The 24,478-nt window shown below is 34.1% G+C and overlaps 2 protein-coding genes and 2 non-coding genes across 4 annotated transcripts; 1 reads left to right on the plus strand and 3 right to left on the minus strand.

Moving 5' to 3' along the window:
* The first annotated feature begins 1,072 nt into the window (after positions 1-1,072).
* On the plus strand, positions 1,073-3,775 carry LOC132055510 (protein ASPARTIC PROTEASE IN GUARD CELL 1-like). The gene is made up of 3 exons (XM_059447377.1): positions 1,073-2,144; positions 2,517-2,675; positions 2,988-3,775. The coding sequence occupies exons 1-3, from the start codon at positions 1,080-1,082 to the stop codon at positions 3,336-3,338; spliced, it is 1,575 nt and encodes a 524-aa protein (XP_059303360.1). The 5' UTR covers positions 1,073-1,079; the 3' UTR covers positions 3,339-3,775.
* Positions 3,776-9,147: 5,372 nt separating this feature from the next.
* Positions 9,148-9,219, minus strand: TRNAD-GUC (transfer RNA aspartic acid (anticodon GUC)). The gene has a single exon. It is a non-coding gene; the product is annotated as a tRNA-Asp (tRNA).
* A 74-nt stretch (positions 9,220-9,293) lies between these two features.
* TRNAD-GUC (transfer RNA aspartic acid (anticodon GUC)) lies at positions 9,294-9,365 on the minus strand. The gene has a single exon. It is a non-coding gene; the product is annotated as a tRNA-Asp (tRNA).
* An 860-nt stretch (positions 9,366-10,225) lies between these two features.
* Positions 10,226-20,327, minus strand: LOC132055190 (protein CASP-like). The gene is made up of 19 exons (XM_059446898.1): positions 20,216-20,327; positions 19,081-19,191; positions 18,794-18,972; positions 17,986-18,135; positions 17,116-17,204; positions 16,859-16,968; positions 16,599-16,693; positions 16,331-16,386; positions 15,488-15,653; positions 14,900-14,992; positions 14,437-14,565; positions 14,106-14,225; positions 13,747-13,827; positions 12,446-12,553; positions 12,171-12,314; positions 11,984-12,085; positions 11,507-11,586; positions 10,886-10,978; positions 10,226-10,762 (listed from the first exon to the last, which is right to left on the minus strand). The coding sequence occupies exons 1-19, from the start codon at positions 20,325-20,327 to the stop codon at positions 10,702-10,704; spliced, it is 2,079 nt and encodes a 692-aa protein (XP_059302881.1). The 3' UTR covers positions 10,226-10,701.
* Positions 20,328-24,478: the final 4,151 nt, after the last annotated feature.

Below are 24,478 nucleotides of genomic sequence, written 5' to 3' on the forward strand. Positions count from 1 at the left end.
TTTTATCTTTTCTTGATATGATATACTAAAAGTGACAAATAAAAATAAAAATTTAATTTTAAAATACTGAACAAATAAAAGTGAATAGAAGAGAGAATAGAAAAGAAAAGATCAATAAGGACAAAAATGATACACACTAGAAAGTGGATGGAAAAAGCAATAATTAATTAGTGGCGGCCATGTTTTTTTTTTTTTTTTTTTGGATTTGAATTTTGGAAATTATGTAGGCGCTTAGACATGCGGTTTGAAACTATAGTTGAAATCATGAGATGAAATCAACGTTTAGATATATATTTCATCTCATGATTTGAAATCCCAAATCATCCAAGACATGATTTGGGGTTTTAAAAATTTTAAATATAAAATTTGACCCATAGATTTATATTTTATATAAAAAAAAAATCTATAAGTTGATAAATATTTTTAACAATTACTCTCACCAATTATTTACTAGTCTTATTATCTTCCACCAACCTTTATTTATGTCTATCATGTAGGAGGATTATATTAAAGATTAGTTACATTACTATTTATGTTAAATTTTAATTTTTATTGAACTAAAGTCTGATCAATTGATGTTGTATTTTTTTGAAAGACCTTCTAATAGTGTATTAATTTTGTTATGAACTATGACTTGTTCATTTGGTAAGATTGTATAAGAATTGAGAATATTTTGATAATTTTCACAACTTGTGAGTTTTTATGTCTATAAGAGAAAATACAACTTAAGATGTCGAAACATAGTTTCAAATCATAATTTGAAATCATGATTTCAGACCATGTCCAAACGGCTCCTATGTTTGATCTTATTTTTACTTCTTTTTTTTTCATTTCAAATTACTCACAAAAACTCAAAACACGACTTCAATTTATACTTATGATCAAACACAATTTTAATTTTCAAATACCTTTTTTCACTGTTGAAAACAAAACAGCTATTTTGAAATCTCGCAATTTTAATGATCAAACGGGCAATTAATTAATTAATTAATGGTGTCAATATCTTCTCTTCTTTTATAGTTGTATAGAGATTATAGAACAGAGGGAAAGCAGGTATCAAGCTTCTTTCTCTGTTTTAAATGCTTTTGTTTGGATTCAACAAGTCTGACGTGAGGCCCCTTCTTCTCTTTCTCTACTTATTATATATTCGCTTCTTCACTCTCTTTTCTTCTCCATTCCACTCTTCCATTTTTTTCTCCATAATGGCCAAATTTTGCTTCTTTCTTCTTTTTATCTCTCTTATTTTCATCCCTTGCGCTCTCTCTCGCTCCTTATCATCATCTTCACACCCACATTCCCAATTCTTTGACGTTGCAAAATCCCTTGAAAAAACCACTCAAGTTCTCTCTCCCACTACTTTTCAACAAGAAGCTATTAAAACTACCCATTTTAACTCTTCTTCAATTTCTGTTTCAATATATCCACGTTCAGCTCTAGTAAAACCCAACCATAAAGATTATTCAACTCTAACTCTATCTCGACTCGAACGTGACTCAACACGAGTTACCTCACTAACCATGAAACTCCAGTTCTCTCTCTCCAACTTTACTCACTCCGATCTTAAACCGGTTGATAACATGTTACAGCCTGAAGATCTTCAAACCCCTATTACTTCCGGTACTAGTCAAGGTAGTGGCGAGTATTTTGCTCGTCTCGGTTTAGGCGAACCTGCTAAAGAATTCTACATGGTTCTTGATACTGGTAGTGATATAACATGGGTTCAATGTGAACCGTGTTCTGATTGTTATCAACAGTCGGATCCAATTTACAACCCGTCGGGTTCTACAACTTACAGTCGGATCTCCTGTGACGCAGCGCAGTGTACGGCACTTGAGGTCTCAGCTTGTGGGACCCAGTCTTGTTTGTATCAAGTGTCTTATGGTGATGGTTCGTTTACTGTTGGAGAGTTTGCTACTGAAACGGTGTCGTTTGGGAAGTCTGGTTTGTTTCCTAAAGTTGCTATAGGTTGTGGACATGATAATGAAGGGTTATTTGTCGGTGCTGCTGGTTTGATTGCTTTAGGTGGTGGCGCTTTATCACTACCTACTCAAATCAAAGCGTCGTCGTTTTCGTATTGTTTAGTGGATCGTGATTCTGCTTCATCGTCAACGTTAGAATTTAACTCGGCCCGACCCGGTGACTCGGTAATGGAAGAAAATATTTTGGTGATATTTTCAAAGTTTTTGAAAATATTTACAATATTTAGCCCAATATACAATATTATACAACATTATATATGGGAGAAAAGCATTATACATAATGTATCAACCTTGTATAAAGTATATAAAAGGTATTTAATTGAGTGTTTATATACCAACTATGGGCTATGTGAGTGTAAATATTTTAAAAAATAGACGTAGCTTAATTTTAATTTTTTATTCATGGTCTCATAGTGGCATGAAACCTACTTTTTGATTATAAACGGGAAAACATATTCTATATAAATTAATTGAAATGAAACATGAATTAAAATATCAAATTAATTTTGTACGATTTTGAACTATCTTTTCCAACAGGTAACCGCGCCGTTACTACGTAACTCGAGAAGGAGCACTTTCTTCTACGTCGGACTCACCGGAATTAGCGTTGGAGGGAAAATGCTTTCGATTCCCGCGTCGGTGTTCCAGTTGGACGGGAGCGGTAACGGAGGTATAATAGTGGACTCAGGAACGGCTGTGAGTTTTCTTTCCTTTAGTGGTCGTTTGGTTCATGGTATAAGAGAAGTTATCCCGGCAATAATTTTTATCGTTTGGTATAAGGTATAAAATAATGGACGTATATAAAATTATTTGGAATAATTCTTACCTTAGGAACTTCTTAACTCCATTTATATCGGATTATTTTATACCATCTGTGAGTAAATTAGTCCCGGGATTATAATCCCGGGACTATTTCGACCAGCAACCAAACGACCACTTAGTGTTTCCCATGTAAAATTATATGCGTTGTTCACTTTCGTTATTATAATTACTTTCATTTATTAACAGGTGACTAGGTTACAAAGCAGCGCATACAACGCTCTACGTGACTCGTTCAGGAAATTGACTACGAATTTGCCTTCCGCCGGGCAATTCGCGCTGTTCGACACTTGCTACGACTTATCGTCGATGAAAAGAGTGAGTGTTCCGACGGTGGCGTTTCATTTCTCGGGCGGTAAATCGCTGCCGTTGCACCCGAAGAATTACCTCATACCGGTAGACTCGGCGGGAAAATTCTGCTTGGCTTTTGCTCCTACGGAAGGGTCGTTGTCTATTATTGGAAACATACAGCAACAAGGGACACGTGTCAGTTATGACCTGGCTAACAACCTTGTTGGATTTAGTCCCGACAAATGCTAGTAGGAAATGGAGATAAAAATTTAGTAGTAACATCTCCAGTAACTGCTTTTACCAATATCAATTATTGTAAAAAGATTAAAAGCAGGACTTTGTTAGAGGAGGAAATGGAAAAAAGAAAAATAAAGGGTAGGTGATTGATAATGAAGTTATTTATGGTTGATAGGGATAGGGTTGCTTTTTTATTTTTAAATTCTGAATGAAATGGGTGTAGTTTTTTAATACTCACAGGAAATAGTAAGGTGAGAGATTGAAAAGTTGTTGGAATGACTCTGTGACTGTATTTAATGTCATAGTTGGCGGGGAAGATGGGAATGGTCCAATGTGAATTGTGAAGCAACTCTAGAAAGGGCTATTAATTGGCTGGGTAATCTCATAAATACAGTTACCCAACTTCTACTACAAAACTTAATTCAAGAGCCATAACTTTATATGGAGTATTTATTGCTCTACGTTTTTAAGAGTTTTAACTTTTATAATATACAGCAATAACAAGTATTCCATCCGGTCCAAAATAATTGGGATTTTAACCTCAAAAAATTGGTCCAAAATAATTCAAAAAGTATTTGGTTCTCTTTTTAAATTTGTCCTAGACACATTTTCATATTCGTATAATAATTATGTCAACCTAAAAAGAAAAGAAAATTATAGTTAAAGGTATTTTAGTCAAAAACTTTTTTTGCTTCCTCAATTCATAATTTATGTATCCCAGCTTAAAACCTCAATTATTTTAGACCGGAGGGAGTAACTATTCGTAAAAACAAAGCAGATTATGTGCTACAATTATTTAAAATACACTGATATTGTAAAAATTCCCTGCCTAATAAGTTAAATCCGTGTTTTAAAATAAAACATTATCAGACCACTTGGGTGGATTTTGGACGCATGTTGCAATAAAAGATTTGCTTAGATTGTGCATGAAATTCTGGGGAAGTGCATTAGCATTTTACGTCAGAGTCAAAGTAGCCAAGTTTTGTGATCAGTATGACTCATGAGGGGGTCTCTTCCCAGTTCCCTCTGTATGGGGGAAAAGAGTGACGAAAGGTGGACAAAGCCCATGAGCTCTTATCGTCCTCTCTCAATCCCAAGGCAAATTCTAACTTTTAACTTGTCATCGGTCAAAATGGGGATGATGTCCAAATTGCCTTTTATCCTAGCTTTGTGTTGCACCTAACTATTAACTTTTGATTTGAGATTAGAAATGCATGTTCAAATTTATCTACTTAATAGTATTTTTTTGGGACACACATATATATACTTAGACTCCAAACTACTGAGTTCTATCGAGAACCCGAGAACCAGTGGTTATATTCGGGATGTACATTTTTTCATATTCCTACAAAACAATGACTTCAACTACGATATTATGGACACGTTCAAGATTTCAGACACCATATATACTCTTCTTCTACAATATTTATTAGTGTATGGAAATGAACAAAGAATAAATGGGTAAATAATAATGCAGTAGCAGATGACCAAATTCTGCCACCAGTGGGTTGAGTGACTAGGAAATTCAATTTTTCAACATGCGCTGTTTTAGATTTTTTAATCACTAATTAAGTCATTAAGAAAATGGCAAATTAGTCTTATTGTAATTGAAGCGAAGTGGACAAAGGGAGTTCACATGCTTGAGACTACGATTCTATTAGATATTTATATTAATATAAAATATAGGATAAATACAAGAAGAATCTCCATTGGAGAAGGCAATAATGTGCGGATATTGTCACTTAAGAAGTAGGCCTTATATAGTTACCCTATCTGCCTTTAACTGGTGGGATCAGATACTATAAAGGACTTGAACTCGTCGGTAGCTAACCTTTTAATTTTGATGTCTTAATCTGCTTTATCTTTATATATCCATGCTCAATCAGAATTTAACATGTACCCCCAATATTAGTTGGCAAAGATTAGGACATGAGAACGACACCTCCACTTATGTACAACATTACTACAGTATATATTTCGCATGGGAATCAATGCTGCCATGATTTTTCTAGTTCCCAAAACAAAGTAGCTAATTGCTGTTTTCCATCTTTTCTTCTTTTTTCCTTGTACATTATACGTGCTATCGAATTTTGTCAATGGGTTCCTGTTGTGAATCAAGCTGACCCCCTAAGGGCCAATGGGCTAGAAAATGATTTAGTTGGTATTTTTGGACCAATTAAAATGCTGGAGAGTTTTATTAGTGATCCACGCCCAATTAGCAAATTATTTAAAAGGATGATTGATTAGAAAGAGCAGTTTTATGCGCATTGTTAAAAAAACTGTTTGTTCCTCTCGTATCCTTTCTTTAAGTTTCTCATCCCCTTCTGGTTTCCTATTCTCATTTTTCCCTTAATGACGGTTACTTGTTAATTACTTATTGTTTCCCTCATCAGTTTTAATTTGTGTTCTCAGTGGTTATGATATTCATTAGCGTTGTGTTGGTTATTTCATATTTGTTTCAGTTCGCCCGTGTAATGAATCATGTTAAATCAGTCCACCACGGGCCTAATTTAAAGTTTATGCTCAATTTTCACTAGAGTAAAAAATTATTTATATAAATTAAATCATTTTCTAATTGAATTGCAAACGGAGGGATAAAATATAGTAGGAATCTGCAGCGCTTCTTCCGCGGTCATGTTCTTTGGCTCACGGAGCTAATAGCCACTTGCCATTCTTTGGCTCTGTCTGGTTTATTCACCAGTCATGTAGTTGGTACTATTTTGTTTTCCGCTTGTCTACATTTTCCTTATTTCAATCCAAACATTCAAGCGGGTGGGTTATTTGATTCTTATTTCTTCACTGGAAGTACCAGATTCCAAAATGACTTGCCTGTCCAGTGGGGAAAGCGAAAAAATGGGTAGATTTATTTTTTTAAAGTCACGGAGATATTTTTTTAAAAGGAACTAGACTCGACCCATTAGAAAAATTACGATGTGTCTTTAGAAAAGTATGTCTACTAAAAAAAATGGTTACTTTTTTTTTTTTAAAGTCACGTGACATTTTTTAAAATTAAAAAATAACCTAAATGATTTTTTTTTAAAAAAATCCCGACAGCGAAAAGGGTATATTTACACAATTTTATAACAGCAAGGGTATATTTACATCATTTTTGTAGGTATATATGCATCACTTTTGTAACGAGGGATATATCTGCTCTAAATCGCAAAATTGAATATATTTACATCTTTGCCCTTACTATAATTAAGTAATAACTTAAGATAAAAATAAATATTAATTGACCAAAAATTTTAAGTGAGAAACCTTACGTAAAGTACATGTCCTTATATTGATTTGATGCATACCGACTTTTCGCCTTTTATAGTACTAGGTTGGCACTATTATTAGGGGATGAGCTAAAGTTTCAGCCAGAATTTTGTATTTATGTTAAGAAATTTACTTAATATATAATATAAATAATTTATTAAAATTTAGTAAGTTACTTTTTCTAGAATTCAGAACCCGTTTTAATTTCTGGATGACTATCAAAACTCTTTGATACTATATACGCGAATTACAGTTGTTCTGATTCCTTGAATCTCCTTTATTAGTAGGACATATTCTGATGACGACATTGAAAGCTTACTTTCCTACTCTTGTGGCCTTACTTACTCATGTTTTGCATCAAATTTAATTGCAAATTTAATTGCAGCAACGATTGTGATATCCATGGAAACGTAGATAGCTACTTCTATCACATCCAAGAAGCCCATAATTTCACATTTCATGTAACATATTAAGATAGAATTAAGATTTTCTGACAATTTCTTTTTCAGGCCAAATTATTACAGGTACATTAGTTCGTATTTTTCTTTCTCAATCGTTGTACACAGTTTCTTCATACTATATTCCATGCCTAACCTCTAACAAATAGGAAATTCGGTGGTGAATTGTTCTAATCTATTGACAAACGTGCACTTTGACAAAGCCCTCTAGCTCGGAAGCCTTTCATTATTTTTTCTTTCTTCTTTTTGGGTTTTATCCGATGTCAGGTACATGTTTTAGGACTCGACTAATTTGAATTCACGAAAAAAAATCCATTTTGAAGATAAAAACACTCCCTATAAAAAAACCTCCATTCACATACTCAAACCTGAAATCTATAGTTCCTTCTCTTGTATTTGAAAAAGGTTGCTTATGTATTACTCCCTTTTAAGTAGCGTATATCAATTAGAGTGCTATAATTCTACGAAAGAGTTGTTTAATTATCAATTATGCATCTCATGGTTCCTAATCACTTTAATGGTGCTTCTACAATAAGAACCTTCCTCCTAACTAAATTATGATGAAATGTTGCAATAGCCCTAAATAACTTGAGTAAATTAGCAAAATCAAATCTATATGTAATATAAAGGTAAAGATCGAATAATTGATGTAGATGACACCCTTAATTACGCTAAAGATTTGCATTTTTCTTTTTTCTCCTTTTTTTGGAAAATTTTCCTTCATTTTGCTACATAATTTCTAATTAATTGGATTTAAAAAGCCTCATACATTAAATAATCATTTACAAGAGTTATACATACAATAAATCCCAATCAAACCGTTGATTCACCCCACGTAGCATCAACGTTTACTGATACATTAAGCCTAAAACAGTTTCTCCTTGATACTTAATCACCCATAATTAATGTATATTATGTTATTATCTATTTTCAACTCTCTCTCTCTCTCTCTCTCTCTCTCTCTCTCTCTCTCTCTCTCTCTATATATATATATATATATATATATATATATATATATATATATATTATATCTAACATGCTAATGAATATGGAGCTGTTTGATATGAAAAGGTAGGCCACAATTTTTTTTTAATCACTATCATCGTCATTTAAGTTTTTGTAAGATTGTATTTTAATTTTTGTGAATTAAAAAGTTCTAATTTTTTTGGGTTATTAATTTACAGGAATTTACATCTACATCTACATAATTGTGGGCAATGGAGAAGTGGAGTGACATACTCTTAGGCTAAAATTTGTATTTATCTTTTTCTAATTTTTTTTCTTGGTCTTTTTATATATTTCCCTTAAAATATTTGCTGAAAAGGAAATATTCTATCAAAAAGTCAATAATTATCTGCATTCATTGATCAGAAGGACATTTAAGAGTGTGAAGTAATTTTAATGTGTATTAATATTCATAACTCCCATGCCTTTCATATTAATAACCTTCAAAAGTTTGATGCGTAAGTTAATGATATGATTTTATGTGTTCCAGAATTATGCTTATATATGCATCACAGATCTGAAAGACAAATAAACATCCATGAGATATCATATTATCAATATCTTTCACGAGATACATGTCCGTCTTTAACTCATTCTCTATGCGGTTTTTATTTGAATCTTTTACTTTAAAAGGTTTTGTCCAAAATTACCCAATAATCTAATTGCTATATCAAAGTTAACACTAAATGTCGAGTTCAGGGAATCATCGGGAAGGGCAACCACTAAGGAGAGTAGAGATAACAATATTAAAATCCATCAACTTGAAATGAGAAGCCGTGTGCTTTTTTTTGTGTTCACCGTACTTTGCAAAGCTAATCGTAACAAATATATTAACAATTTAAATGTATATATTAAAAGGAGTATAAAATCAAAACAGAAAAAAGATTAAAAAAAAAAAACACCTGAAATTTAGAATAATCAGGAAGATGAGACCAGAAAACAAAAAGGAAAGTACCTTTTTGGAAAGAGCGCTTGGAAAGAAACGCTGCCCATGGGCCATGGTATATCAAGGTTCTGCAGAAGTGCTATTGCCTCATCCAACTCCTCTATTACGACGATACAATTAGGGATTAGAAGCATTTGAAAAAAATGAACGCCGTTGCCGGGGATCGAACCCGGGTCACCCGCGTGACAGGCGGGAATACTTACCACTATACTACAACGACTTTGTTGTGATGGTGCCGTTACTTCAACAAATATTCCGCTTGATAAATGTCGCCGGTGCGTGCAAAAATGAAGACGCCGTTGCCGGGGATCGAACCCGGGTCACCCGCGTGACAGGCGGGAATACTCACCACTATACTACAACGACCTTGTTGGACGTGGATGCTTAAGATTGTTATGAACGAATGAGATTCTTCAATGACCGACATTAGTATCGATTTATTATGTATATGTCATTGCCTGTACAGATGAACTTAGCGGTAGGCTAGTGTTTCACTACCCTTACTGCCTGCTTAATTTTTTTTTTTTTTGGTACATTGAAAATGCTAAAAAGTGTTAAAGGTTGTTCATAACCTACATTACGTAAATCGGCTAGGAGCAAAATGCTCCATTTCCTAGAGTGCATTCTCCCACATAAGAAAATTATGTTAGTCTGTGACTTCCAACAGGTATCTGCAATCTTCAATGATTGTGTAGGCAGTATGTCTCCACTTCGAATTCTCTATATCCCATTGGTTTTGCTAATTGTAGTCCTTGTTCGATGCTTCATAATTCTATGGTGAGGAGATTTGAGAAAAAACTTAAAAGTTGGTATGAGCCACAAAATTAATTGACCCGGTTAAAGCTTCAATCGAGGTTGCTTTTACTTGGCGTTGAGTTATCCATTTGTTTAACAAATTGACGCTCTCACTTTACAATGTGAAACGCAATTCCAAAGGAAGACAAGCTCTTCAGGCCATTAGTAGAATAATGTAATTACATACACTTCCTTTTAGAAGTTGGAAAAACATAAGTTACATATGAATATATGATGAATAAACAAGATGCAAGACAAGATATGAAGATAATGTTCTGCTAATATTTTTAGATACTAAAGATTGGCATCAAAGTATCAATGTCGCATGAGACATGCGAGATTTAGTAAGAGCGTAAATGTTTGTAAAAGAAAATAACTTTCAATGCACAAGTCAGAGGAGTCAATTTCTCTATTTTCAATGAAAACGTTGTATAGAAAGCATTTTCCAAATTTCAAGGTAACTAAACACTGGAAAACATTTTCAGGACAACAATTTTCCTACGAGTTTAAATTCCTTGCAAAAATTTACATAATTGGGTCACTTATAAGGTAACTTTAGGTAAATCTCTATTAAACATCAATTGGTAACCTGCTAAAAGTGAAAATAAACATATAATAATAGGTTAAAAATTTGCTGTCAGTATATATCCTTTCTCTAATACCTAACTCCTTTCGCATGGTCCTTTCATTCTTTGTCGAGTTGTGTCTGGAGATGCACGAAAGCACCACGAGGAAAGAATCAATGCAAGAGAGCACGAAGAGACTTGCTGGACCAGTTATGCACAACGAAACTGAATTGTACAATGAAGGCGACCTTCAACCTATACGCATTATACAGAGCTCCTATCTGTTCCCCATGTGATTGCAAGGACTTGAAAGAATCAAATTTTGATATATTAAAAGGGACCTATAGGGCATGAGGAAGATTGATAGTCTTGTCTCCAACAAAAGATTCTTCAGATCCATGGCTGCAAAAAATGAACTCAATCTAATAAAAACCACCTTATGGATCCTGAATTACACCACAGAAACAACAAAGAAATATCTTTTATATAGAGAGAAAGAGTGGAGTTGTGTGCATGGGGTAGTACCTGAGGTTACTCAAAGCTGACATTCTGTATAGACAGGTGAACACTAAAATGTGCAACCCAATGGTGTAAAAGAATGCGAAGGTACGGGCATATCTGCAAAATGAAATTTGACTTCACATTAATACATGACATCTGAACGTTGATTTTAACAATCATATTTCTAGCGTGAAAAATATTGTCGTAGGATATATCCTCTTTCCCCTCTTGCTTTAACACACGCAAAGAGGAAACTGGCATGTGTTAAGAAAGTAGCTGTCACAAATAAATTTGTTCTACATCTTGTTCTGCTGAATCTGAAAATATCAATACTTACGGCCCTTAACTAACACAAATATTACTTTTTTCCCTAAATAAGATGTAGCCCACCGTGTGACAAACGACGGAACAAGGCTTTGCAATCCAAGCTTCTGGATATAAGTGAGAGAGTTTAACTATGGGTCGTCCCTCAACAAGCAACTCATAGAATGATTAGATAACTTTGGCTTAGAATTTAAGGATGTAAATGCAAATCATTGCGTCCATGTGATTAGTCTTAACCATGGCAGAGGAGCAAATACATCCCAATCTGGAAAGGTAAAGTGTCTATCTAACTAAAGGGGAAACCGAAGAGAGGAAACTTACTTGTTACCGAGAAGAAAACGTCCACTACTGAGAGTGATCTTGTCTCTCAAACCCAGTTCCTTGTATCTTTGGTCCCTTTCCTATTATAGGCAAAATGATTTGATAAGATGAGGACCGACCACCTCCAATAGCATGAGTAAAATGGGGATGAACATGTACAGATTGAGAAATGGAAACAAGGGAAATACAGAAAATTGAAGGGAAGTTTTTGCACTGACTAGAAAATGCAAGTATGGGGAAAATACAAAGCCGATAACATATAGAAACAGTTTAGAAAATGGACTTGTAAATGTTCCTGCGATTTTTGTGAATGGACATTAAAAATAGCACGCTAAGGTATGCTGCTCTTATGAAGAAAATTCATAGGCCTCAAATAAATTGATTCGGCAGATTAAGTTTTTCTAACACTAGCCTAACCCTGCTACTGGGAAAAAAGACATGGAAATTCAATTAAGATGTGACAGAAAAGTTGGAAACCTTCTTCGAGAAAGCTGCAAATGGATTTATATCATCCTCATACATCTTCTTGTATTTGGATTCCACATCTGAGCTGAAACCACTTTCTACGTCTTCTGCATACTGAGAATGAGAAGGCAGCATTTCAGATAAAAAAGAAATTGAAGCAGACTGTGAAATCAATCAACAATAAATCCAGATAGGTCACCTTCTTTGATCCTCTTGAAATCACTCTCTCAGAATTATAATCCTGAACATAACGGATCTTCCCATAAAGTTTGACATTATCCGCTTTTGTTTTCTCGAGTTCTGAGGTCAACACCCCTATCTTCTCGTTTAGCCGTCTAATTTCCTAGCAAGATCAAGAATTGCATACCAATGACTCTCGTAAGCATGAAAGACACATTTCTGAGGTTTTATAGAAGGTAGGTGGAAAGATAGAAGTAGAGATCATTTCAGAAATAAAGGAAAAAAGAGTGCAACCTCTTCAGTTTCCTGCAAGCGAGCCCGGAAGCGGTCTCTTTGGTTGCAGATCACCTTAAGCATAGAGCTTTGATCTTGATCTGAGGAAGCACGCCTCTGTTCTGCATTCTATTTAATATATGTCAATTTCTAAAAAGCTCATATTCATAATATAGGAAAATTATAGCGTTTTAGAACTTCAAATGATGGAAACCTAATCTTAAACACCAATAGATAACTCGATAAACTTATCCTTATATGATGGTTATCTATGATCCGGTTCCCATCCAATGCTCTTCTCTCCACCTCCATCCCTTTAACAGATGTCATTCATTTTATCAGTAATATTCTTGTTTCATATTGTTTTAGATTAGTTTCTCATCACTTGTTCCTCCACCTCACAGAGGTGGGTCGCCAAGGTTACTTCAAGACTACTGGAGGTCATGCAATCCTTTAGGGGTAACCATAAACGTTTTCCCAAAAAGCAGATCTAATTGCTCGGTGACTAGTTCCCCAAAGGAGTCAGTCAGAGGAATAAGAGATGTAATTGTAAGAGTTCACAATTTAAAACTATTATCTGAATCCATATTGACCAATATCATATTCCATTTCTTCAGCAAGATGACATGGGGATGGCTTGTTTTGTGGTCACGTTATCAAACATACAGAATGTTGGGAGATAGGTCAGCTGTTAAATTAGTAGCAGGTGTGATGAGCTGAACTTGGCCAGAGTTATACTGTCCTGCTTTCTCAGGTACCAGAAAAATATGCAACAACCTATATTTTGGATTGGAGGGATGTCTAGAGCTACTGACGTTGCGCTTAATCTTAACCAAGTTGTATTTTGTTCTGTAGCAGTTTGTCATCTTCTTAACAGTAATCTAAATCTGTTCAAATGATACTGTTGGCGTATTCTGTTCTGCACTTAATAATCCTTTACAATCTACTTGAAAGATCACTTCAGGGGATCCCTTTTAGACAGATTTTTAAACCACTAACACACGACTCACACTCCTTGCGTCGACAGATAATGTGATTAAGGTCAGGCAATAAGACTAGATCACAAAATATCAAACAAAATGGTCATTTTCAATTTATAGCATTTTGTCTGCTGGAATATTCTACCGCATGGTCTTTATAGAAAACTTTCAAGCTGAAGGGTAAAAAGGAATCAAGAAAAAAAGAAGGGTAAAAGACATTTGCAGAGAGAGAGAGAGTTGACAAGATGCAGGAGCAAGGCTTAGTTCAAATAGTCTATGTACAACCTCCTTTTATAAGGCGGAGATGAAAAGATAAGGAAGCAAGGCAAGACCAATACTCACCTCAGATGCCCCTTTTTCTCCCGAATCTGATAGATCCCAATCATCGACTAGAGTGCTTTTTCTGTCTTTAGAAGTATATCCCTGCAATAGCAACAATAAATGTTCAATGAATAAATAAGTTAACAAACTAAACTGATTTGTCTACCAACTAATAGAAAAGCAAGCATCTATTACTTGGGCAAGTTTAAATCTAAATAAAACCGGTTTCTAGCACATTGTATTCAATCACCAACATGCAAAACAAACACTAACATATTTACTAGATAAAATTACCACAATTTAGATGTAATATTTACACGCAGACAGATCTTCTAACAAACCTGAATTTGGAGAGGGGGACGGGAGCAAAGTGCACAAACCTTTAGTATATCATCCTCTAACTTCTGTATCAATCTTTGTTGTTCATTAAGCTTTGCAGTTAGTTCTACAATATTGGCTTTGGAAGATTCCAATGAAGAAGTCCGTTCAGAAAGTTGGACCTGAAATCACACAAAGTAAAACAACACGATTCATGATTGATCATCACGAAGTAGTTCAAGTATATTCAGCACTGATCTCAGCTATAAATTGTTTTCTTAGACCGACTCCTCAAATATAAATTTTTATATGCTTTATTAAGAAACATCACTTATCTCTGAGCATTACTATCTAAATACATTCAGACATTTGCCATAACTACTTTCGAATTACCTTTAATTGTGTCAGCTCATGCTCCACTTTACGATTCTTATCAAGAAGTAACGACTCAAGTTTGCTCATCTCCTGCCCACTGGTAGCAACTTCCCAGTCTTCAGCCTCAATTGTATTGTAACCCACTGCCTACTCAAAGCAACAAACGGATTATAGTGGATATAGCAATGGCATTCTTGAGCTAGGTTGTGTATCATGGAGAGACCAAAGTTCCAAACTCGAAGAGGAATACAAGGAACAAATGAAGCTGGAGACAGTGGGACAAGTTGAGGTAACACAGGGAAGAAAAAAAATATGATGAAAAAAGAGATATGCAGTCAATATCTTAACATGTTGTAAAATGAGTTTTAAAGATCTCTTATGCTATCTTGAGAAGTTAGAAGTTCAATGAAAAACAAAAATTTTAAAAACTAGTAGAGCCTACACAAAGTTGAGTAACTGAAGTATATCGAGTGAGAATAACCTGTAAGATTTTAACTTTCTTCCTCAAATCATCAACCAACTTTGTTGTTGGCCTTGTTTGAAGTTCCTCCTTCAGTTCCTCAAGAGCGACTTCCTAGGGTGTACAAAAAAGCATGAAGTAATTAGAGGAAACGACAAAGAAAGGCCTTAAAAGGGAGATTGACCAACAATACAACTAGATGTCACAATAAAATAAAATAATTGCAGCAACTTATCAAATATGAACACCTGCCCCTTCAGTTTGGAATAGTCAGCATAAGTGCTCTTGGAGGATCTGAGTCAATTTGAGAGGCATAAATGCCTAGGAGTGCTATTAGGACCTCATGCGAGAAGTGTGAAGTATATTTCAGAGCATAGATTTAAATTGGTCCCACAAAACTCAGTATAAACCGATGAACATAAGAAATTCCAATACATTAGGAAATTAACTGGAGCATTTTTTTAATTTTTTATTCAAACAAACCAGTTACAACATTCATTCATCTGTACATTAAAGGAAAACTCTTGGTCAAAGAAGAGTTGGAATTTCTTCGATCTCCTCAGTAAAATATCAGTTAACAACTGTTGCGCTAGCACTAAAGGAACATACCTTTTCATTAAGCTGGGCATTCATCTTCTTTATCTCTTTCATGTGCTGTTCTCGCTCATTTGATAGGGTGATCTCCAAATTATGAAGTTCTGTATTTAGTTCAGAAATGATCTTCTCCTTGGCAATCAGAGAAGTCTCAAGGGAACTATTTGCGTCCAAACTATCACTGAACATGAAGCAGTGAATACTTTAGACCAGTTACTTTAACCCTCTATCTATGATAGACACGTTTTGGGGAAAAAAGGAATTAGAGAGAAACAACATGAGTATGTCATAGATCATAGTTCACATGTTAGTACATTAAAAGGTTTAAGCATGACTGGTTACTGTAACTACACTTTTATACGCTATTCTTGACAACCTAGTTTTCTCTAGAGTATGCCATGCAAACTCTGACATTTGGCCTTCCTCTTAGTAAACTCCATCAATGTCCTCAGATATGTAAAGCAGAGTTGGCCTGGTGGCAATTGACTTGAGCCTTGGGGTGCTCCCTTTCAAGGTCTCAATGAAAACTCTGACATTTCGAGGGCCATTGGGGAAACCCGAATTAACCGTGGTGCACTTGCGGGAAACTCCTTGCATCAATGTCCTCAAAGAGACTCGGACACCCGGTGCTTAATCAAAAAAAAAAAAAATATGTAAAGCAGCACTTTTGACCATTCTATTTTTAAATTTTCCAGAATAATAAATTTTCTATGGAACCGGCGTAACAAGCTAAGAACATCCTTCACCAGCCACGAGTTGATCCACCAGATACCCAAGCTTGTCAGGAGATGGGTTTCACAATATATGTGCAGTCTGGCAGGAGGAGATGAAACAAAATTGTTAGACAATGAAGTTTACCTGTTCTTGTGATCATTATCTTCATTAGCCGTCTGTAATTGTGAACGCAGCAATCCCTGAATAAACCAAAGCTAATATTATTAGTACATCCGAAACGAGGACATCCAATAAGACTCTGCCCAAAGATCTTATGGTTGAGCTGACTGAGTCTCGCCACAACAGAGTGGAAAAGTGTCCACAGCTATAATTCTCGGTGTGGAATCTAAAGTGAAGCAATGTACCACACGAAGGAGAAAAACTGAAACTAAAGCTAGTGTGATCCTAGTACCTTTTCTCTTTCAAGACTAAAAAGGCGAGCCTGAGCCCGTTCAACTTCATCCATTAGCAAACTGACTTCCGATTGCTTTGCTGCTGTCTCTTCCTCTATATGAGTACAAAAGAGTTGGTACAACTATTTATTAAGGTAAGTAGAAAATCCATATCCTAAAAGCGAACTTTGATGAGAAAAAAGAACTACACACTTACTTCAGATTAGCATAATACAGATTAAAAAAATAAACAGATTTATGGTCTATATCAATATAACACCTGATTGTGCACGAACTTCAAACAACTGGCTCTGCGCAAGTTCATGCAACTTTTGCATGGTCAAAACGCTTTCTTGAGCTTGCCGTAATTGATCCTGCAATAATTGTTCCCTGCATCGAATAGAAGACCAAATCATGATATCTCTATTCCAAGAGGAAGAATATGACACCCTATACTTGTTCTAAGATAAAGGTGACCAAAGGCCAGGGCTGTAACTTAATGTAGTTGAATCTTCATATAACAACAGAAAGTAACACCTTTCTTTTAAAACCTCAAGAGTTTTCTGGTTCTCTTCTGCCAAACTGCGTTGCTTAATTTCTACAACTTCCTTGACTTTCTCCTCCATCTGAACCACAGAAAGGACATGTTAAGGCTGAAACAGAATGAAGCTGGCTAACTATGAACTCAAATTTGCAACATCCGATGGTACTAAGAAGATGGGTTATCCTTCATTAGCCAGCACTATAGAGGAAATCCAACATCAGAAAGTGATAAATTCTAACTCAAACCTCACTCCCCACCCAATGGGAAAAAGACTCCGAAATACACGAAAGGAAAAGGAAACAGGAAAGTAATGTCAACTACTAGGAAAATGAAAATAGGAAAGTAATATGCATGAAAACACTAAGCAGCTGATAACCTTATGAACCGAGTAAATATAGTATAGCAGATGATCAGCAGTTTCAAATTTTGAAAGAGAATAAGCAGACTCTCTCTAATGGTTCTTTTTTTTCTTTTTTTCTTTTTCGGATAAGCCTTTCTAGAGTTGAATCCTAGCAAAATACAGAGCTTCTTGAGAAGATATGTTGGTTTGAAAAGTGAAAGCTAGCAGAGTCACCAAGCCTGGGTTTTTCTCTTTTTTCTTCCCTCTCCCTCTCTAAGTTAATTTTAAATAGAACCTGACGGTGGTTACACTGTTCCACTCAGCATAATTCAAATCTTGTGATGCAAATCCTACTTGTGTGGAACTTTTACAAAGTAGTGAATAAAGATAAGCAACAACTCAAATGGTAGGGGATTGCAAAGCAAGTAGTGCACAGGGTTACTGCAGTATTATCAACAAATTACTATGAATATTCAACTGGCAAACATAGGCATGTGTGGCATATGTATATATAGAAACTGGCCTGTTGTTCTAACTGACGGCAACGCTCTTCAAGTCTTCTTATCGTTGCTTGTTGATTTTTCAAGTGAGTTGCTTCCATGCGAAATTCTTCAAGTTCAACCTTCATTTTTCGATTTTCAGACTCTAACTCTGATATCTTTGAATCCTTTTCCTGCATAGAGTAAGAACAATCAGATATAACTATAAGACCTTAAAAAGTAATAAACTGCAGTCTCAAATGTACTTTAGAGTTGGAACTCCAATTCCAGAGCTCTAGTTGAAGCATCCTAACATTCTTTGTGGACAACACCCTGAAGATCATTCAACTAAATTATGTTACCATTGTTTGAGCCCTTAAATACCGCTATCTGAAACATTTTTCTAGATAATGTCTATTCCAGAATTTACAACTGTTAACCTCCATAAATTCTTCAGCATACCAAGCTCCATGTGATATGATTTATATGCCATTCAAAAAGTTTGCGCAATAAGATAATTGCAGATCCTCTTCTAACACATACCTAGTAGTTACTATTAGTTGCTAATATGAAATGTATAATCAGCATACAATTTAGTATCTTGAGAATCCAAAATCATGAACTACTAATCCCCTTACTCCAAAATGTCACATGAGCATTACTTAAATAATTTTAGCTCAGCCTAGCCATATTTAATGGCCACCTCCAAGCACCAATACAGGTTCTAACAGTACATTTTTTTCAAAATTTGCTCATCTGAACTCTAGGGGTACTCAACTTCTCTCATGAGCATGAAGTTTATCATTTGTGCAAGCAAGGGATAGGTGATTATAAAGCATATGTTGTACTTACAGCAATTGAAGCAATAACTGGGTAAGGATCTGGTGCCTCATAAAGTTTCTGATAAATGTTAAGAAAAGCATTTTCCCCATATTTTGCTCTCTTTGTAAGATTGTCAACCTCTTCTTGATATCCCTTGAGCAAAGAGTTGAATAAGCTCAACTTGTCTTCATTTGAAGCCTTTTTAAAATCTGCCAAGAGGTACATGAACATGTTTTACACAATCAAAAAGTAAAAATAATTATAACGATTTACAATTATTGTGCTAAATCAGCTCAATGGAAAGGCATGTTTAGTACCTCGAGTGCTCTCCGCAAGTTTCCGCCGGTTCTTCTGACTGGTATCTTGATTTTCAGCAATTCTAAGACCTTGTTCATCCAGTATAATCCTTTCTTTCTCTAAATCAAAGTCTGTAAAAAAAATGTCTTTCTTATCAAAAAGAAAACCTATATGCTTAAAATGCATCTTCAACTTTATCTTTTCTAGACCAAATAAAAGAAAAGTACGCGGCTAATATCCATTTTACACAAAGCAATCATTTTCAAAAATTAATTACTGAGCTAGAGTCACAAGTATGTAAAGAACGACATCTCAGAAATCAGAAAGAAACATACAATCCAAATTGAACATTTTTCTCCAATTAATTCACTTCATAACTAGCAATCCAAATCCAACTAAGAGCCGAGCTAATTTCCCTTCTCTCACTCTTATCTCTCTGTTCCAACATTTTACAGCAAAGAGGAAAGGAACTTGACTGAACAGTAGCTAAAAATCCGATTATTATATCACGTAACTACTGATTACTAGAACGGAAATGCGAACTTGCTCTCGCCTAGTGTTAAAGTGAACTAATCACAATTAACATTAATTTGACGATATTTAACAGCAAACCACGGGGCCGGATATATGCATGATAAAGAGATTAAACAGATAATTGCATCAAAACATAGCTTTCCAGTAGCTAAATTCCAATTACTATATTACATAAACTACTGATTACTAGAACAGAAACGCGAACTTGCTCTTGCCTAGTGTAAAAGTGAACTAATCACAACTAACATTAATTTGACGATACTTAACAGCAAAACGCGAGGTTGGAGCTACGCATCATAAAGAGATTAAACAGCTAATTGCATCAAACATACCTCTCCAGTAGCTAATAATCCGGATTATTACATAACGTAACTACTGATTACCATAACAGAAACGCGAACTTGCTTTTGCCTAGTATTTAAGTGAACTAATCACAATCAACAGTGATGATATTTAACAGCAAACCACGAGGCAGGAGATATGCATCATAAAGAGATTAAACAGATAAAAATCCGATTATTATATCACATAAATGACTGATTATATACTATAACAGAAACACAGTTAACATTAATTTGACGATATTTAAGAGATTAAACAGATAATTGCGTGAAAACATGCCTTTCCAGTAGGTAGCGACAGCAGCGAGAGGAGTTGATATATGCATGATAAAGAGATTAAACAGATTCTCTGCATCAAAACATAGCTTTCCAGTCCAGCTAAATCCAAGCATATGAATAATCACTAATTTGATAGAACAATAAGATGCAATGCTATGGGAGAAAAATTGATTTTTATTGATAATCAGAATTAACATTAATTTGACGATATTTAACAGCAAACCACTCCCGGATATATGCATGATAAAAGAGATTAAACAGATAATTGCATCAAAACATAGCTTTCCAGTAGCTATTTTTTTTCCAATCATATATATTACATAAACTACTGATTACTAGAACAGAAACGCGAACTTGCTCTTGCCTAGTGTAAAAAACTAATCACAACTAACATTAATTTGACGATACTTAACAGCAAAACGCGAGGTTGGAGCAAACGCATCATAAAGAGATTAAAAAATTGCATCAATCATACCTCTCCAGTAGCTAATAATCCGGTTTTTTTAATAATTTTTTTAAATCTTTTTTTTAAAGAAACGCGAACTTGCTTTTGCCTAGTATTTAAGTGAAAAATCAAAATTAAATCAGTGATAAGTATATGAATAAAAAATACGAGGCAGGAGATATGCATCATAAAGAGATTAAACAGATAAAAATCCGATTATTATATCACATAAATTCTTTGATTATTTTTTTTTCCAAAAAAACGCAAACGTCGGTTTTTTTTTAATTTTTTGTTTTGTTTAACAAAATTAACATTAATTTGACGATATTTAAGAGATTAAACAGATAATTGCGTGAAAAAATTGAGGTTAAAGAATGAACTTGACAAAAAAAAGCGAGAGGAGAGAGAGAAGAAGACGAATGGTTTCGATTATCTCTATCCGAAGGTTTATGAGAAATCCATTGTGCATCCAAAGCATATGAATAATCACAATTTGATACGTAACAATAAGATGCAATGCTATGGGAGAAAAATTGAACGATTTTTATTGATAGATCAGAGATCTCAAGCTTTCAGTTTCACTGTTAGTTCTATGAATCTTTTCAAAATGTCCAATTTTGGCTAACTAATACCAATACTGAGTACGTTAATTGGTGGCGACCCTTTATTAAATCCTCCTTAAGATAAATAAAAGACTTTAGAACTTACAATTTAAAACAAATCGTGCATATTTGTGTGATAAATTATTTCGTTAAGGTTATAATGAAAAATTTAAAGATAATTATTACTATTACATATATATATAAAAAAAAAGTGTTCTTTTACACTAAAAATAAAAATAAAAAAGAATGTCATATAAATTGTTGGGGGAAGGGTGAAAAATACCCCTCTGATTTGGAAAAAGAGCTAAAAATATCCTCCGAATTTATTTTGAGTAAAAAATATCCGTCTCGTCCTTAAAGTTTTCAAATATGCCCCGGTCTTGACAGAAATTATCCCCCAAAATAATCCAAAATCATTTTTTAAACCCGTTTCATCATTTAAATCCCTCAAACTTCAAATCTACGTATTGGGAGAATAAGGGGATCTTATGAGTTATTATTTAGTTGGGTCGGGTTTAAAAAATAATTTCGGGTTATTTTGGGGGATAATTTCCGTCAAGACAGGGGTATATTTGAAAACTTTAAGGATGGGAGGGGTATTTTTGACCCAAAATAAGTTCGGAAGATATTTTTAACCTTTTTTTCAAAGTAGAGAGTATTTTTGACCCTTTTCCCTAAATTGTTACTGGAGTAAAGACTAAAGTTGCAATTGATTGTAAGTCGTAGCGGATGAGTATAATTTGTATGCTATCTAGAACAATCAACCTCAAGTATGTACCAAAAAAAGAATGCCATATAAATTATTACAGGAGTAAAGACAGATTTAGCAATTGATTATAAGTTATTGTTATATACAATTTGTAGGATCAAAACAATCCCTTAAGCATGCACTGAACAATCTTGATCCTTTAAGTTTGTTAAAAGTTAACACTCTATAGTCGCCGTTAAATATTATTTGACCTAAAAATCAACACTATTTTCCTAACAACGGTAGTAATAGTGCGTTTAATGTTTAATAATAGGTAAAGTTGCTCAATTTCAAACAATATAAAGGCAAATTTGATATTTTTTCCTATTTAAGAATTCATAATGAAAAATATAGAATACAAATTATTACGCAAAATCAACAACTCATCAACTTTACGAATAGTAGGCGATAACATCTGAATCCAATCTTATTTTACATCTTATTGTGTTGAAAATTGTCATTAATATTATTAAAATGACGTCGTTTCCTTAATTAGAGATATCAAGTTTGCCAAGAAAAACGGAGGAGCTCCCAGTAGGCAGGCTCTCCCTTTGTCATACCTTACTTTATTTCTAATTAATACTTCAAGGTGGTTTTCTTCAACGATTCTAAACTAGTTACTTAAACTTTGAAAATAGCAACTTTCGTGCTTAAGAGTTAAGTTGGTTCACAATATAAGTCAAAAGTTTTTTTTTTTAATAACCGTGGTGTCCGGATCAGTTTGCGCGTATCTCGACTAATTTTACGGATACCTGTCATCTCCCACTAGCAACATGTATCAGGTAATTCTGTCCACCAAGATTAGAAAAGATGGGAAGAAATCACCTGGTCAAGGATAAAAGAATGACAGACAACTGAGGAATCATGCTTCTGTTGCGTGACAATTAAATTACTCAATGCTCAACAAAACAAGTGCTCCATCATCAACTATTGTAATAATGATTGCATGGGTGGGTGGAATTCAGAAGTTATTTTTTTCTCAAATAAAGGCAGCTTTGAATTATCAACATCCAATCTGATAGCTAATTCTCTATCATTTTTTTACTTTTTTCTGACCAGGCAACTGCATAGGGTAAATTCTTGAGTATTTTTTAAAGCGTCTCCAGCTTTTTTCACTTCAGTGCTTTCTGTATCTAATCTTAACTTTGCAGATCTCTGACCTCACAGTCTATGCTGACAATTAGCTGGTTTAAAATTCCAATAATTTTTTTTATTCTTGATGAACTTTAGATTTATTTTTTCAGTTTTCGAGCTCTTTAGCTACTTACTAAAAGATAAAAATGTGAGGCCGCGTAAGAACTGATATTTAATTCCTTTTATCCTTTATTGATGTGGAAGTATAAAGACTAATATGACATCTTTCCAAGCGATTAAAATTAAGTCCGAACTAAGTAGGCGTTTCCCTCATATTTGAAATCAATTTTCAAACCATGGTTTGAAACCACCGCGGTCATCAATTTTAAAAAAAAATTTATGAGCAAGTTTAAACCATGGTTTGAACCCAAATCATCCAAAAAGCATGGTTTCAATTTTTTTAAATACAAAATTTAACCCATAAGTTAATATTTTGTAAAAAAAAGACCCATAAGTTGGTAAATATTTTTAATAATTACCCCATCAATCATTTACCAATCTCATTAACTTTCACCAACCTTTATTTATGTCTATAACCTTTAATTTATGTGAAGATTATATTAAATAGTAGTTACATTACTATTCATGTTAAATTTTTAATTTTATTGAAGTAAAGTTTGATTAATTGATGTTGCATTTTCAAAGTCAAAAGCCTTCTAGTAGTGTACTAATTTTGTTATAAACTATGATTTGCTCATTTGGTAAAATTGTATAAGAATTGAGAATGTTTTGATATTTTTTTTTTCACAATTTGTGGGGTTTTTTTTATGTCTATAAGAGAAAATACAACTTAAAATATCCAAATTGTATATCCAAATATGGTTTAAAATCAGGTTTCAAACCATGTCTATATCAAAAAGATGGACAATCAAACCTATTTCTCGATTCACTCAAAGAGGTGAATAGGGTCCCATCAGATATTTGTAAAAAATGGTTTGTCCGATTACGCGTATTCCTAATCCTAAATGGAATGTAACGATGTAGGGATCCATTTGTAAACATAATCATCCAAAAAGCATGGTTTCAATTTTTTTAAATAGAATGTATTTAACCCTATAAGTTGGAATGAACTTATAATCATGGAATCGACCCATCAGTTGCATTAAATATTTTTAATAATTACCCCATTCCCATTTTCAATCATCTACCAATCTTTGATTAACTTTAAGAGGGATCTTTATTTATGTCTAAAAAGGCTTAATAGGGATGTGGGAAGATTATATAAAAATAGGCGCAAGTAGCTTGAAATCTATTCATGTGAAATTAATCTATTTTCGGCCCGAGTTAAGACAAAGGAATGGTTAATTAATGCGCCTTCATTAAACAAAAAGTCGA

The sequence above is a fragment of the Lycium ferocissimum genome, chromosome 5 (genome assembly GCF_029784015.1).
Source record: "Lycium ferocissimum isolate CSIRO_LF1 chromosome 5, AGI_CSIRO_Lferr_CH_V1, whole genome shotgun sequence".
Taxonomy (NCBI): Eukaryota; Viridiplantae; Streptophyta; class Magnoliopsida; order Solanales; family Solanaceae; genus Lycium; species Lycium ferocissimum.

What these genes read in the sequence shown, in the direction of transcription:
- LOC132055190 (XM_059446898.1), bottom strand. Translation starts at nt 20,327, where the DNA reads ATGCTTGGATTTAGCTGGACTGGAAAGCTATGTTTTGATGCAGAGAAT. An exon ending in CAGTTATTGCTTCAATTGCT is followed by an intron (nt 18,136 to 18,793) that starts GTAAGTACAACA and finishes TACTCTATGCAG; the next exon opens with GAAAAGGATTCAAAGATATC. An exon ending in ATGCCCAGCTTAATGAAAAG is followed by an intron (nt 14,993 to 15,487) that starts GTATGTTCCTTT and finishes TGTACACCCTAG; the next exon opens with GAAGTCGCTCTTGAGGAACT.
- LOC132055510 (XM_059447377.1), top strand. Translation starts at nt 1,080, where the DNA reads ATGCTTTTGTTTGGATTCAACAAGTCTGACGTGAGGCCCCTTCTTCTC. An exon ending in CGGCCCGACCCGGTGACTCG is followed by an intron (nt 2,145 to 2,516) that starts GTAATGGAAGAA and finishes CTTTTCCAACAG; the next exon opens with GTAACCGCGCCGTTACTACG. An exon ending in TAGTGGACTCAGGAACGGCT is followed by an intron (nt 2,676 to 2,987) that starts GTGAGTTTTCTT and finishes ATTTATTAACAG; the next exon opens with GTGACTAGGTTACAAAGCAG.